This window comes from Pseudophryne corroboree, chromosome 11 (assembly GCF_028390025.1).
Source record: "Pseudophryne corroboree isolate aPseCor3 chromosome 11, aPseCor3.hap2, whole genome shotgun sequence".
Classification (NCBI taxonomy): domain Eukaryota; kingdom Metazoa; phylum Chordata; class Amphibia; order Anura; family Myobatrachidae; genus Pseudophryne; species Pseudophryne corroboree.
Window position 1 is genome coordinate 47932052 of NC_086454.1, and position 15458 is coordinate 47947509.

The 15458-nt window shown below is 45.9% G+C and overlaps 1 protein-coding gene across 10 annotated transcripts in view; it reads right to left on the reverse strand.

Annotated features, from left to right (window-relative positions):
- The window catches only part of PPFIA1 (PTPRF interacting protein alpha 1), a 143693-nt gene extending 128575 nt beyond the window's left edge, over positions 1 to 15118 (reverse strand). For 4 of the 10 annotated variants that reach the window (XM_063944134.1, XM_063944128.1, XM_063944135.1 and 1 more), the window contains exons 1-2: positions 14750 to 15116; positions 7838 to 8101 (exon numbers count right to left, since the gene is read on the reverse strand). In XM_063944134.1, coding sequence (XP_063800204.1) covers positions 7838 to 8101 — 264 coding nt within the window. In that variant the 5' untranslated portion in view covers positions 14750 to 15116. Of the gene's footprint in view, positions 1 to 7837; positions 8102 to 14749 lie in introns of all 10 variants that reach the window. The other 6 variants (XM_063944132.1, XM_063944136.1, XM_063944137.1 and 3 more) reach the window with 3 other exon arrangements.
- Positions 15119 to 15458: the final 340 nt, after the last annotated feature.

Genomic DNA, 15458 nt, shown 5'->3' on the forward strand with positions numbered 1-15458 from the left:
AGTCACCCGTAGCCACAGGCACCACAATAGGTTGGTTCATATGAAATGAAGAAACCACCTTAGGCAAAAATTGAAGACGAGTCCTCAACTCTGCTCTATCTACATGGAAAATCAAATAGGGGCTCTTGTGAGACAAGGCCGCTATTTCGGACACCCGCCTTGCAGACGCCAAGGCCAACAATATGATCGCCTTCCATGTGAGAAATTTTAATTCAACCGTTTGAAGAGGTTCAAACCAGTGAGACTTCAGGAACCGTAACACCACGTTAAGGTCCCATGGTGACACTGGGGGCACAAAAGGAGGCTGGATGTGCAGCACTCCCTTTACAAAAGTCTGGACGTCTGGGAGAGAAGCCAATTCCTTTTGAAAGAAAATAGACAGGGCCGAAATCTGTACCTTAATAGAGCCTTATTTTAGGCCCATATCCACTCCTGCCTGTAGAAAGTGGAGAAAACGGCCCAGATGGAAATCTTCCGTAGGAGCATTCTTGGCTTCACAACAAGATACATACTTCCTCCAGATACGGTGATAATGTTTCGCCGTCACCTCCTTCCTAGCCTTTATCAGAGTAGGGATGACTTCCTCCGGAATACCTTTCCCAGCTAGGATTCGGTGTTCAACCGCCATGCCGTCAAATGTAACCGCGGTAAGTCTTGGAACACGCAGGGCCCCTGTTGCAACAGGTCCACCCTGAGAGGAAGAGGCCACGGATCTTCTGTGAGCATCTCCTGAAGATCTGAATACCAGGCCCTTCGAGGCCAATCTAGAACAATGAGGATTGTTTTCACTCTTTTTTGTCTTATGATTCTCAATATCTTTGAGATGAGAGGAAGAGGGGGGAACACATAGACCGACTGAAACACCCAAGGTGTCACCAGGGCGTCCACCGCTACTGCCTGAGGGTCCCTTGACCTGGCACAATACCTCCGAAGCTTCTTGTTGAGGCGTGACGCCATCATGTCTATGTGAGGAATTCCCCAAAGACTAGTTATTTCTGCAAAAACTTCTTGATGAAGTCCCCACTCTCCTGGATGGAGATCGTGTCTGCTGAGGAAGTCTGCTTCCCAGTTGTCCACTCCCAGAATGAAGACTGCTGACAGAGCGCTTACGTGATTTTCCGCCCAGCGAAGAATCCTGGTGGCTTCCGCCATTGCCACTCTGCTACTTGTCCCGCCTTGGCGGTTTACATGAGCCACGGCTGTGACGTTGCCTGATTGAATCAGAACCGGTATGTCGCGAAGAAGATTCTCCGCTTGTCGTAGGCCGTTGTATATGGCCCTCAATTCCAGTACGTTGATGTGTAGACAAGCCTCCTGGCTTGACCAAAGTCCCTGAAAATGTCTTCCTTGTGTTACTGCTCCCCATCCTCAGAGGCTCGCGTCCGTGGTTATCAGAACCCAGTCTTGAATGCCGAACCTGCGACCCTCTAGAAGGTGAGCACTCTGCAGCCACCACAGGAGAGACACCCTGGCCCTGGGGGACAGGCTTTTCTTCTGATGTATTTGTAGATGGGACCCTGACCACTTGTCCAGAAGGTCCCACTGAAATGTCCTCGCATGGAACCTGCCGAAGGGGATGGCCTCGCAGGCTGCCACCATTTTTCCCAGTACTCGAGTGCATTGATGAACAGACACTCTTTTTGGTTTTAGCAGGTCTCTGACCATGTTCTGGAGGTCCTGGGCTTTTTCCATTGGGAGAAAAACCCTCTTCTGTTCCGTGTCCAGAATCATGCCTAGGAATGATAGACGAGTCGTTGGAATCAATTGAGACTTTGGCAGATTTAGAATCCAACCGTGCTGTTGTAGCACTCTCAGGGAGAGCGACACGCTTTTCAGCAATTGATCTCTCGATCTCGCTTTTATCAGGAGATCGTCCAAGTACGGGATAATTGTGACTCCCTGCCTGCGCAGGAGCACCATCATCTCCGCCATCACCTTGGTGAAAATCCTCGGGGCCGTGGAAAGCCCAAACGGCAACGTCTGAAACTGGTAATGACAGTCCTGTACAGCGAATCTCAGGTACTCCTGATGAGGAGGATATATGGGTATATGAAGGTATGCATCCTTTATGTCTAGTGACACCATAAAATCCCCCCCCTTCCAGGCTGGAGATCACTGCCCGGAGCGATTCCATCTTGAATTTGAACTTTTTCAAGTACAGGTTTAGGGATTTCAGATTTAAAATGGGTCTAACCGAGCCATCCGGTTTCGGGACCACGAGGGTTGAATAGTACCTTTTCCCCTGTTGTACTAGGGGAACCTTGATAATCACTTGCTGTTGACACAGCTTCTGAATGGCAGCTAACACAATTTTCCTCTCTGGGGAAGAAGCTGGCAAGGCCAAGTTGAAAAATCGGCGAGGGGGCACCTCTTCGAATTCCAGTTTGTATCCTTGGGATACAACATCCATCGCCCAAGGATCCACGTCTGACAGAACCCAGACCTGGCTGAAGAGTCGAAGACGTGCCCCCACCGGTGCGGACTCCCTCTCAGTGGAGCCCCAGCGTCATGCGGTGGATTAAGTAGAAGCTGGGGAGGACTTCTGCTCCTGGGAACTAGCCGGAGCAGGTGCTCTCCTTCCTCTACCCTTACCTCTGGCGAGGAAAGATGAGCCCCGACCTCTTCTGGACTTATGCGACCGATACTGTGGAGTTTTCTTTTTCTGTGGGGGAACAAAAGGTAAAAAAGTAGATTTACCCGCGGTAGCTGTGGAAACCAGGTCCGCAAGACCATCCCCAAACAAAACTTCACCCTTGTAAGGTAAAACCTCCATATGCTTCTTTGAGTCTGCATCACCCGTCCATTGGCGGGTCCACAGAGCTCGTCTCGCAGAAATAGCCATGGCGTTGGCTGTGGAACCAAGCAGCCCAACGTCTCTTTGAGCGTCTCTCATATATAAGACTGCGTCTTTAATGTGACCTAAGGTCAGTAAAATGGTATCCCTGTCTAGGTTATCAAAGTCAGCTGATAAGGTATCTGTCCACGCTGCAACTGCGCTACAAACCCATGCCGATGCTATCGCCGGCCTGAGCAAAGCACCCGTATGCGTATAAATAGATTTTAAGGTAGTTTCCTGTCTGCGATCAGCAGGATCCTTGAGGGCTGCCGTGTCTGGAGACGGTAGCGCCACCTTCTTGGACAGGCGCGTTAAAGCCTTGTCCACCCTGGGCGAGGATTCCCACCGTACCCTGTCCTGTGCTGGGAAAGGATACGCCATAAGAGTCCTCTTGGGAATCTGCAGTTTTTTGTCTGGAGTCTCCCAAGCTTTTTCAAATAATTCGTTCAGTTCATGAGATGGGGGAAAGGTTACCTCAGGTTTCTTTTCCTTATACATGCGCACACTCGTGTCAGGGCCAGAGGGGTCATCTGTGATATGCAAAACATCTTCAACTCAATCATGAGTCGGCGTTGCCGACGGAGACACGCCAATCATCTGCTCCACCTCCTCCTTGGATGAGCCTTCCGCTTCAGACATGCCGACACACGCCTACAGACACCCCCACACACACAGGGATATATCTATAAGGGGACAGTTCCCCAAGAAGGCCCTTTGGAGAGACAGAGAGAGAGTATGCCAGCACACACCCAGCGCCAACTGACACTGGAAACAAATCCCAGATATAGCGCTTTTATATATATAATAATCGTGTAATACACTCACTGCGCCTACAAGTGCTCCCCCACCCCCTCTTTCCAGCCCTGTGTCACCGTGTTCAGCAGGGGAGAGTCCGGGGAGCCAGCTTCTCTGCAGTGCTCTGTGGAGAAAATGGCGCTGGTTAGTGCTGAGGGATCAAGCTTCGCCCCCTCCAGCGGCGGGCTTCGGTCCCGCTCAATTGTATAAAAAATGGCGGGGGATTTAAATATTAACTGCCTCCGCAGCCTATATCAATATAATGCCAGCCAAGAGGTTTATATTGCTGCCCAGGGCGCCCCCCCTGCGCCCTGCACCCATTAGTGCCTGCTATTGTGTGTGGGAGCAATGGCGCGCAGCTCAGTGAAGATCTGAAGTCTTCTGCCGCCTTGAAGTCTTCTTTTCTTCTTATACTCACCCGGCTTCTATCTTCCGGCTCTGTGAGGAGGACGGCGGCGCGGCTCTGGGACGAACGGCGGGGGGAGACCTGCGTTCCGACTCCCTCTGGAGCTAATGGTGTGCAGTAGCCTAAGAAGCAGAGCCTATCACTTAAGTAAGTCTGCTTCTCTCTCCTCAGTCCCACGATGCAGGGAGCCTGTTGCCAGCAGCGCTCCCTGAAAATAAAAAACCTAACAAAATTATTTTTCAGAGAAACTCAGGAGAGCTCCCCTGTAGTGCACCCAATCTCCTCTGGGCACAGGATCTAACTGAGATCTGGAGGAGGGGCATAGAGGGAGGAGCCAGTGCACACCCATTCTAAAGTTCTTTATAGTGCCCATGTCTCCTGCGGAGCCCGTCTATACCCCATGGTCCTTACGGAGTCCCCAGCATCCTCTAGGACGTAAGAGAAAGTATGGTTAGGGACATTTCTTAGGTGACAGCATCAACAAAACGCAGCATACTGTAACCTGTTATCCAGCTACACAGCTCTATACGTAGGTGCAGTACTGTAACCCGCTTTCCAGCTACACAGCTCTATACGTAGGTGCAGTACTGTAACCCGCTTTCCAGCTACACAGCTCTATACGTAGGTGCAGTACTGTAACCCGCTTTCCAGCTACACAGCTCTATACGTAGGTGCAGTACTGTAGAATGTGGAAGTAACAGAAGAGTTTCCTTCAATACAGATCTAATACAGAAGGATATTTTTGAAACTAAACTGTAATCTCCTGGCTACTTGGACAATGGAAAACTCCAGGCCAACATATGCAGCAAGTGATGCAGATAATCTCCATCCTTGCTCTCCACTAATTCTGCCAACACCACATTACAAAGTCACGTTAAGAAGCCAGCAAAGCATTCATTTCTGTATGAAAAAAACAGCTGACCATTCAATAAAACAGCCGGCCCTTGCTGCGGAACTCCTTTTGGTTCTAGGATGATTGACGCATCCTGTGCGCCCAAGTTTTCTGTATACACAAGAGTCTGTTAATCGCAGGCAATAATAGGCTCATTAGCAGCAGGCCACTGAATCAGCAGAGTGCACAAGAAGCAGATCCCTCACCAGTGTTCTCAATCTCTACAAATTCTTTTCCCAAAACATGATTTCCTCCTGGAGTGCCAGAACATTTCCCTAGAACAGGAACACTGCTGGGCTTGTCAAAATAAGCCACAGATCCAGCAGACTTTCCCGGTTATGCATTTGTCTGGGCAGAATGTTTGGGGCAATGGTTAGCATTACTGCCTTACAGCACTGAGGTCCTGAGTTTAATTCCCACCAAGGCTCTAACTGTGTGGAGTTTGTATGTCCTCCCTATGTCTGTGTGACTTCATCCACTACAACAAAACATACTGGCAGGTTGATTGGATTCTGACAGGGGTATTTAAATCACTGAATGGAGCAGAGGGTCTATTATGCAAATAAACCCCAGTCCCACATCTCATTGCTATTATGTATCTAGCTAAAGGTGCCCACACACTAGTGCAATTTTTGCCCGATTTCATACGATTCAGACTTTTTGGGCCGTTAAATCGAATGAAAACTGGCAAATCGCATGTGTATTACCTCTGATCTGATCCGTGCTCCCGTGAACATCGGATCGGAGCCCCTACTTGGGAAGTACTGCACTATAGATATATCTTACCGGCAGCCTTGGCTGGGGTCGCATATGATACATCGTATGCAAAAGGACTGCATATGATGTATTATATGCAATCCTGCCGCCGGGAAGCTGACGGGCAGTTCAAGGGTGATCGTATTCGACTTCTCCCCTCTGAGAACTCGCATAAGTGTATGGCCACCTTTACATGTGGAATCTGCAAGTTCAAGGGACACAATTGTATACAGAACTTGTTCTACACTAGATCTCCACCACTGCATCATAAGGTTAGAATAGCCTTTTACGTTATTAATGCCAAGACACTGAGATAGACCCAAATTCACTTGGCAACCCCCAAACCAACAAATGCATACTGTGCCAGCCAGGAAACATGCAAGCCAAATAACCTCCAACTCTGCATGGTCACAGAGTAAAGCAAGACAGAGAAGTACCTTCTTCCTCTCTGCTAATCACTGTACAAACAGAAGTTATTTCAGGTAATAAGTACAATGGTTCCCAAACTAGGTCTTCGTTACATACATTTGCAAAAGCATGATAAGCCACCAGTTCCCCACAAGGCTCCTCTGATGCTGGTGGTCCCTAAGTCTAGGTCTGTGCCTGGGGTGCAGAACCCCACAAACCGTCAAAGGCCAGCTACCCCAGGGTAGCACAACGCGAGAAGGTAAAGTGTTAGTATGTGTTAATAAAAACAATATATTACCCGGAAGGGTTGTTGTTATTATTAGTACCCGGCGCGGGTCTGGGGTGCGGGTCCCCCTGTATTGGTGGGGCTCTGCTGCTTTGGGGTAGCAGACTGCGAGATCTTATTTAGCACCCCTCTAACACATTTATTAATCCTTCTGGTCTTTTAATTACACCTTCACTAGTGTATTAGTTTTGGTATATAGATTTTGCTTTCTTTTTATTAACACATATTAACACTTTACCTTCTCGCGTTGTGCTGCCCTGGGGTAGCTAGCCTTTGCCGGTTTGTGGAGTTCTGCACCACAGGCCCAGACCCAGAGTTACGGAGGAGATCTGTAAAACATGCACTGTTGGGGTTCTCCGAGGATTATAGATGGAAAACATTGATCTAGTGCAATGATACAACAAACCAATACACAGTAATTCCCACAAGTGTATTTACCGGCTATACTGTATATTATTATGTTAACCACAGGTCCATAAATAGAAATATCAGTTCTCATGACTGCAATGGCAAACTAAGGATCCACAAGCTTGTTATACAGGTTGAGTATCCCTTATCCAAAATGCTTGGGACCAGAGGAATTTTGGATATCGGATTTTTCTGTATTTTGGAATAATTGCATACCATAACGAGATATTATGGTGATGGGACCTAAATCTAAGCACAGAATGCATTTATGTTTCATATATACCTTATACACACAGCCTGAAGGTCATTTTAGCCAATATTTTTTATAACTTTGTGCATTAAACAAAGTGTGTGTACATTCACAGAATTCATTTATGTGTCATATACACCTTATACACACAGTCTGAAGTTCATTTAATACAATATTTTTAATAACTTTGAGTATTAAACAAAGTTTGTGTACACTGAGCCATCAAAAAACAAAGGTTTCACTATCTCAGTCTCACTCAAAAAAGTCCGTATTTCGGAATATTCCGTATTTCGGAATATTTGGATATGGGATACTCAACCTGTAATTTCTATTCTACCTCTCAATACTTCCAGGGGGTATAACATGTGAAGCCAAGAAACAGAGGTTACCAAGAGGTGGCAGCTGAACAGCAACCCAATAAACGACAAATCATCTATGGCATGTGCTTCCATTCGGCGCCGTCTGCTTCCACAACATACAGAACTGTGGAAAATCTCACAGGTGAGCGGCAATGCCATGTTCTTATAGTAACCCCAGGCTCATCCCGTTATAACAGGAGAGAAGCAAGCAGCCAGGGAAAGCCACCTGTACGTAATGTTTTCATAACCGTAATAAGATGATTTGGATGTGGAACCCCAACGCGCCCCTCACCTGCTCGCAAATACAAGATCGCTAGGCTACTGGGGAGTTTGTTTTTTTGGGGATTTTTCCCCCAAACCAATTAAAAGAGAAATATAAATAAATGAGTAGTCAAAATCAAACAAAAAACAAAAAAGGATTTCAAATAGATATTTTTATACCTGGGGCAAAGCGGTGTTGAGCTGCCTTTGTAATGAGTCCCGTTCATGGGTCGCCTCCTGTAGTTTACCCTGATTTAACGCAAGTGTTTCCTGGGTTTCTCGTAGAGTATCCAGTAGCCGGTCTCTTTCTTCCAGCATAGAAACCATAAGTTGCTCAAAGTGAGAGTCCGAGTCCGTCTGTTGGGGAGAGCCGGAACCATGGCCTCGATCCCCCCCTGAAGGCAGCTCAGCCTCGCTGATTGTGGGCATCACTTCGCACATCATCTTTAAAAAAACAAAATATATAAAATCAGCTTCAATTAGGTTACCATGTCTTACCAAACTTGTAATACAGAATATTAAACCAGAGATTCCAGCATCTCCTGACCTAGCATAACAAAGATCTATTATTTTAGCATGTGCCTGAATGTCGTCACTGGTGCCCATAATAGTGAATAAGCAGCCTCCTTGTGATATTCGTTCAACCCACAAAATATCAGACTCCGCTGGACTTTTTTCACAATGGTGCTGTGCAAAACTAGTTGGTATGGTAGAGGTGAAGCTAAATCAGACTTGGGTCGCCGGTGGCTCTACAGTCCCCAGTAGGCGCTGCCAGATGAAATAGCCAGCAGAGTATGCTGAGACTTGTAGTTTCATACCACACGCAGAATGAGATGAGATGGATGATGATGGTGCACCCTGCACACTATCAAGGTACACTCGTAGGGGTTTATTTATTAAAGTGTGGGCTTATAGAGGTGGAGATGTTGCCCAATAGCAACCAGATTCTACTTATGTATCGAGCACCTACTAGAAGTTAACAGCTAGAATCTGACTGGTTGCTACGGGCAACATCTCACTTCTACAAACCCACACTTTAATATACCGCCTACTCTCAGCTCTGAGTAGACGGCTACGCAAACTGGAAGTACACCAAGGTGTGCAGAGAGCCAAGTCATAAACATCACGTCAAGTATTTAACTTGCTATCACCCCTTTGCCCTGAATAAACCCTTTCCATGTCTAGCATACTGCTCAGCTTAACCTTATGGTTGAACATCAATTTTTATCTCTTTTTTTCTAAAATAAGGGGTACTAAATCTGAATGGTAGAGGATGATAATAGAACCAAAGTGCACATAATAGCCACAACGACAACAAATCAGACAGGTCCCAAAATATCCATTTCATTGCTAAGGCTGAAAGAAGTGGAATACAGATCTCGATTTGATGTACTTAATATGGGGGGAGCTTCATTCATTGCTTAAATAAATCACATGCACAAAGGGACATCAGAACTTACAACCTGTATAGCACTTGGGTATTTGCAGTTTTGTTTTATATTCCGCAAAGTCTATATGAAAGGGTATCCGGACTCCAGGTCGACAACAAAAAGGTCGACACACCTTAGGTCGACACGGACAAAAGGTCGACAGGAAAAAGGTCGACGTGGAAAAGGGTCGACGTGGAAAAAGGTCGACGTGGAAAAAGGTCGACATGAGTTTTTTACAATTTGTTTCTTTTTTGGAACCTTTTCATACTTAACGATCCACGTGGACTACGATCGGAACGGTAATCTGTGCCGAGCGGAGCGAAGGCACCATGCGAGGGGACGCGGTGCACTAATTGGAGTTCCCGGTCACTCTACGAAGAAAACGACACCAAAAAAAAAACATTAAAAACTCATGTCGACCTTTTTCCATGTCGACCTTGTTCCTGTGGACCTTTTGCCCATGTCGACCTTTTGCCCATGTCGACCTAAGGTATGTCGACCAATTGACGTCGACCTAAGGTGTGTCGACCTTTTTGTTGTCGACCTGGAGTCCCAGACCCATATGAAAGAGACACCATTAACAGTACAGGACAAGACTATCAGCACCAACTCCGAGAAAGAAAATAAATATACAACAAAGAATGTTACAGTACACAAGTCAATCTCACAGTACAAAAATAAATAAATATAGCATTTGCAGAGCCATCTGATTCATGCATGAAAATATATTGACCGCTATTTCTAAAGCCACAGAACTTTCCAAATGTTTGGCAAGTGACAGACAACTTCAGTTCAACTTGGTGACCTCTAGGTTCTATACATCTGTTATCTCAAGTCGCTGATTAGCTGGAAACAGATTTGCAAGCAGATGCAGACAGACAAGAGTACAGTGTAAACATACGTACAATCTCCTCCACAATAAAAGGAAAAACAACTTATTCTGGAATACTGTAGTGTTGATGTAGTACGTGCATTTTATTCCATGAATATGGATGTACGCAACACGTTATGCATCTGTACAATCTGGGATAAAAGTCCAAGATATACTGTACAACTCACACAGTGTATGTAACAGAAATTCACAAGGCTAATAAGTAATTAAGCTGTATACTGATAATACACATGACTACAATGACAACACAAACAAGCTACTGACACAATAAATATTGATCCCAGTGTTGTCAAATACTGATGAATGCTGTAATATATATTATGACCGTCTAGATCTCAACCTTATACAGACAGAAGTATAACACACCAAAGCGCATGTATGAAAATAATAAAGCCACTGTATACCTTGCTTAAACAAATACAAAGTGAATATAAATAAGGATATAAAACAGTAATAAGGGCATGAACACATAGCATGCCAACAGGATAATAACTACAACAGTATAGCCATTCATCAGGGCAACACAGACCTTTTCATCCATTGTATTCTATAGGTACAGTACCTGCAGAACATCACTTATGTAACCTGATTAGGATGGTGGGAGGCTGCAGCAAACCTGGGAATGTAGGCAACAGAAGGGAATCGCTGATCATACCTTGTATTCCCTCACCCCCGCTAACTGTATTGGCAACATGCACACCAATATTCTGTTTCGGTGAATATGTCCCATGACATGGAAATAGTATGAGACTGGACTACGCGGTACATGGTATGATCAGACGTGCACTGAACAGAAGCGTAGATAAGATATTAATATATAAATTTGTCATTTTTGTTTATATAAAATGTACATCTTTGGGGTGAAATATACTTCTAGGGACGGTTTATGAACTATGGAGACGGAAAAAAAACATTCACGGGCCGCAGGCAAATGCTAGGATACTGCTAATACTGTCAAAAATAAGCCTAGACGGGATGTAGTTATTTGACCGGCGGTCAGGAGACCACTACCTACATCCTGTCCCCTCACTATCCCGACGCTCGGCATAACTACATAGGGGTCATTTCCGCTAATTCCAGGTTCTATTTAACAGTTGGCAAATTGAATTGAACCCATAGAGTGGGAATAGAACCTGTGGCGGGCACAGCTCGCCACCGAGCCACGCAGAGGTAACGTCATCTTGAGAAGGGAACCAGATAAGCTACAGTAGAGAGGCTCTGATGGCTCCCCACCTGGCAAATCTCAATGGCCAGCTGCCGCATGCTGCTGGGATCCCAATGCTGACAGGAAGGAGGCAGCAAATACCCCTTTTCCACTAGCTCAAAAAACACGGGTAAATGCACGGGGGAGCGCATTTACCTGTGTTTTTTGCTAGTGGAAAAGGGTCCCCCTGCAAAAACCCGGATCAAGTGACCTGGTAACTACCTGGGTAGGACACGGGAATGATCCGGGTAGGGTTGTAGTGTAAACGGAAGCCGTGTCGATGCGACAAGGCTCCCGTTTACACTGTATGGAAGGGCGGCGCTGGGAGATCATGTGATCTCCCAGCGCCGCCCCTGCTGCGTCACTAGCAGCGTCACCAACCCGGCAATATGCCGGGTTGGTGAGCGCAGTGGGAAAGGGGGCTGAGCACGGGCCGCAGCTGGGTAGCACCTGTGTCAGGCACCCGGCTGCGACCCGTGCTGAGTAGTGGAAAAGGGGTATAAGAGTCAAGGCTCTTGCTGTGGTTCCAAGAAGAGCTGAGAAACAAAGGGGCAGATTTATTAAGCTCGGTGAAGTGATAAAGTGGAAGGTGGTAATGCACCAGCCAATCAGCTCCTAACTTGTATGTTACAGGCTGGGTTTGAAAAATGAAAGTTAGGAGCTGATTGGCTGGTGTGTTATCACTTTCCACTTTATCACTTCACCAGGCTTAATAAATCTGCCTCAGTGTTCTGTATCGTTGTGATATAAAACAAATACTTCGGCAAGACAGTATAACCAGCTATGTAGGGTTATAGAAGTTTACAAAACAGAGCAATACAAATGTTCTAAGGCTATAATAAACACTGTATCAACATACAGCATATATATCATGAGCCGGTCAGCAGGTGTGTACCCCCCCTTAATGAACAACGTCATCCACAGACATATTGCGCCAGCTCTGCAGCACAGCCAATGGCGATATAGCGCCACATCTCTCTGTGTGTACGGGTGTCAGTACACTTGCTGCGGGGGCATGACATTTCAACTGGGCCAGTGCACTTAAATGTCTGTCTGACGTCAGGCACAACACATCGGGGGGATGACTGGTAAGTGTATATGCACTTAGCAATTGTTAGACAGGTAGGCCGGCCAGGTGTGTATCCAGCTTAAGAGACAGAACAATCTGAATGGCAAGGATACATAATATAAACAGTAAAAGTGCACAGCAAATAGTAACATATATTATTGAGACATACCAATATAGCAATATGAATAGTATAAAGGATGCATAACAAACTATGACCATACGGTAAACAGAAGTATAAATACAAGTCTGAGAAACACAGCAGTATAAAACTGTAATATACATAGTATATAAAATGCTGAAACATGGCAAGATGTATACTGTAAGGACATATATGAATAGCAAATGACTATAACATACATATGGCCATATTCAATTGGCAGTGATAACGGACTTTTCACGTGAAAAGTCCGGTTTTCGGGTGAAAAACCGGACTTTTCACGTGAAATGCAATTACAGCCTATTCAATTATCCTGGAAAATTTATCGGTGATCATGTTTTCACTAATTTCACTTCACCTTCTCTGAAGCAGGTGAAAAGTTGGGAAAAGTCACTATTTTAAGGTAAAAATGTTTGGATATGGTACAGAACTCCTGGGACACCCCCCTTTATGACTAATTAGGCACGTTGAAGTTTTTAATTATTTTTAATTGGCCAATAATGACATGTCATTTTTGGGGTGAAAAAGTAAAAAGTGCTGGAAATTGGGGTTCAAGGTATGGGACAGGTATATTGGGGTGCTTTATGAGTGGGACAGGTGTTTTTTAGGCTTGCAGATGGGAGTAATCGGTCTGTTTCCACTTTTTTTAAAAGTTCCCTAAAATGACCCAAATATATACTTATACCCATTTTCATGTACCCCAAATTTAGTGAGAGCATTTATTTTGCTCAAAAAAAACTTGCTTTCTATAATTTTTTTGCATTTTAAAAAAAATGCATATAACCGCCATTTCACACAATTTAAGTCCCCAAAAACTCTCTAATGTGATCTCTAACACACTTCTCTTCTGTTTTCCTATGTTAGTTTAGCATTTTTTGGGGTACAGGCTGATTTCCCCATTTTCACCTGCACTTTTCACTGCAAGAATTTTCACGTGAAACCCAGTCGGAATTGAATAGGTCGAAAAATGGAGCGTTTTCGCGGCAATTTTCGGCCGATTGCCGCGAAAAATTTTCGGGCGAAAAATTGCCGCGAATTTGCGGATAATTGAATACCCTAGATAGACTGACCATACAGTACATATAAGTATTTATATTACTAAGAGATATGGTACACTAATAATGTAAGTATACATAACAGGCACAAGAAAACCATGCAGTACATAGGGGTGGTATTCATGTGACCAGCGGTCGGGAGACCGACAGTCACATGACCTCCTCCAGCATCCCGATCCCCTCACTATCACGATTGTCGGCATGCCGACCAACAGGGACTGTTTCCACTCGTACATAGAAGTATTTAATAAGACACAGGACAATATGATTAGTATAATTTCCACAGTATGACCATACAGTACATACAGGTATGTAACACTAAGTGACAGAGCAAGGTAACTAGTGGGATATACACAGTATGGCCATACAGCACACAGAGGTGTATAACACTAAGTGACAGGGCAATGTGATATACATACAGCACACAGAGGTGTATAACACTAAGTTACAGGGCAATGTGATATACATACAGCACACAGAGGTGTGTAACACTAAGTGACAGGGCAATGTGATGGCCATACAGCACACAGAGGTGTATAACACTAAGTGACAGGGCAATGTGATATACATACACTACACAGAGGTGTATAACACTAAGTGACAGGGTAATGTGATATACATACACCACACAGAGGTGTATAATACTAAGCGACAGGGTAATGTGATGGCCATACAGCACACAGAGGTATATAACACTAAGTGACAGGGCAATGTGATGGCCATACAGCACACAGAGGTATATAACACTAAGTGACAGGGCAATGTGATGGCCATACAGCACACAGAGGTATATAGCATTAGTGACAGGGCAATGTGATATACATACAGCACACAGAGGTGTGTAACACTAAGTGACAGGGCAATGTGATGGCCATACAGCACACAGAGGTATATAACACTAAGTGACAGGGCAATGTGATATACATAAAGCACACAGAGGTGTGTAACATTAGTGACAGGGCAATGTGATGGCCATACAGCACACAGAGGTGTATAACACAAAGTGACAGGGCAATGTGATGGCCATACAGCACACAGAGGTGTATAACACTAAGTGACAGGGCAATGTGATGGCCACACAGCACACAGAGGTGTATAACACTAAGTGACAGGGCAATGTGATGGCCATACAGTACACTGAGGTGTGTAACATTAGTGACAGGGCAATGTGATGGCCATACTGCATATATATATATATATATATATATATATATATATATATAAAACATATCTATATACACCCTATGGCCAGAGTACGGGGGGAGGGGGGCTCCGCTATAGTTACCTTGCTGCGTGCTCCCGGGGCCTGGCCGCAACAGTGTCAGGGTCAGCTCGGTTCCTTGTACCATGTACCGGGGCCGGTGGGAGTGGGGGGGCCCCGGGTATACCGGGGTAGGTGGAGCGGAGGCGGGAACCCCACGGTCAGTTCCTGCGCCGGCCCCGGTGCGCCCTTCTGTCCCGTGTGCCTTGGCGGTCACGGGCAGAGCGCAGGCTGGGGAATCCCCTATTCGGTGTCCCGGGCTCCGTCAGGCCGCCTCTAGGTTCCCGGCATACACCGCGATGACTGGTCGGTGCGTGACGTGCCGGCACACATGGCGTCACGTAGGGGGCAGGGCCAAGGACATGTTACCGTGGGAACGGCGGAGTGACACCGGCCTTACATGTGACCAATGAGAGTGAAGAGGGGGAGGCGGGAAATACCAATGTGAGTGGCACTGTCACTGACTCTGAGACGGCGACAGGGAATAACACACACGAGGATTCGGAGAATCGGAGAGGGAGCGAGAGGTCTGCTGCTAGGTGTGAGGCATGAGACAGTGAGGAGAGGGGTCTGCTGCTAGGTGTGAGGCATGAGACAGTGAGGAGAGGGGTCTGCTGCTAGGTGTGAGGCATGAGACAGTGAGGAGAGGGGTCTGCTGCTAGGTGTGAGGCATGAGACAGTGAGAGAGAGTGGGGTCTGCTGCTGAGTGTGAGGCATGAGACAGTGAGGAGAG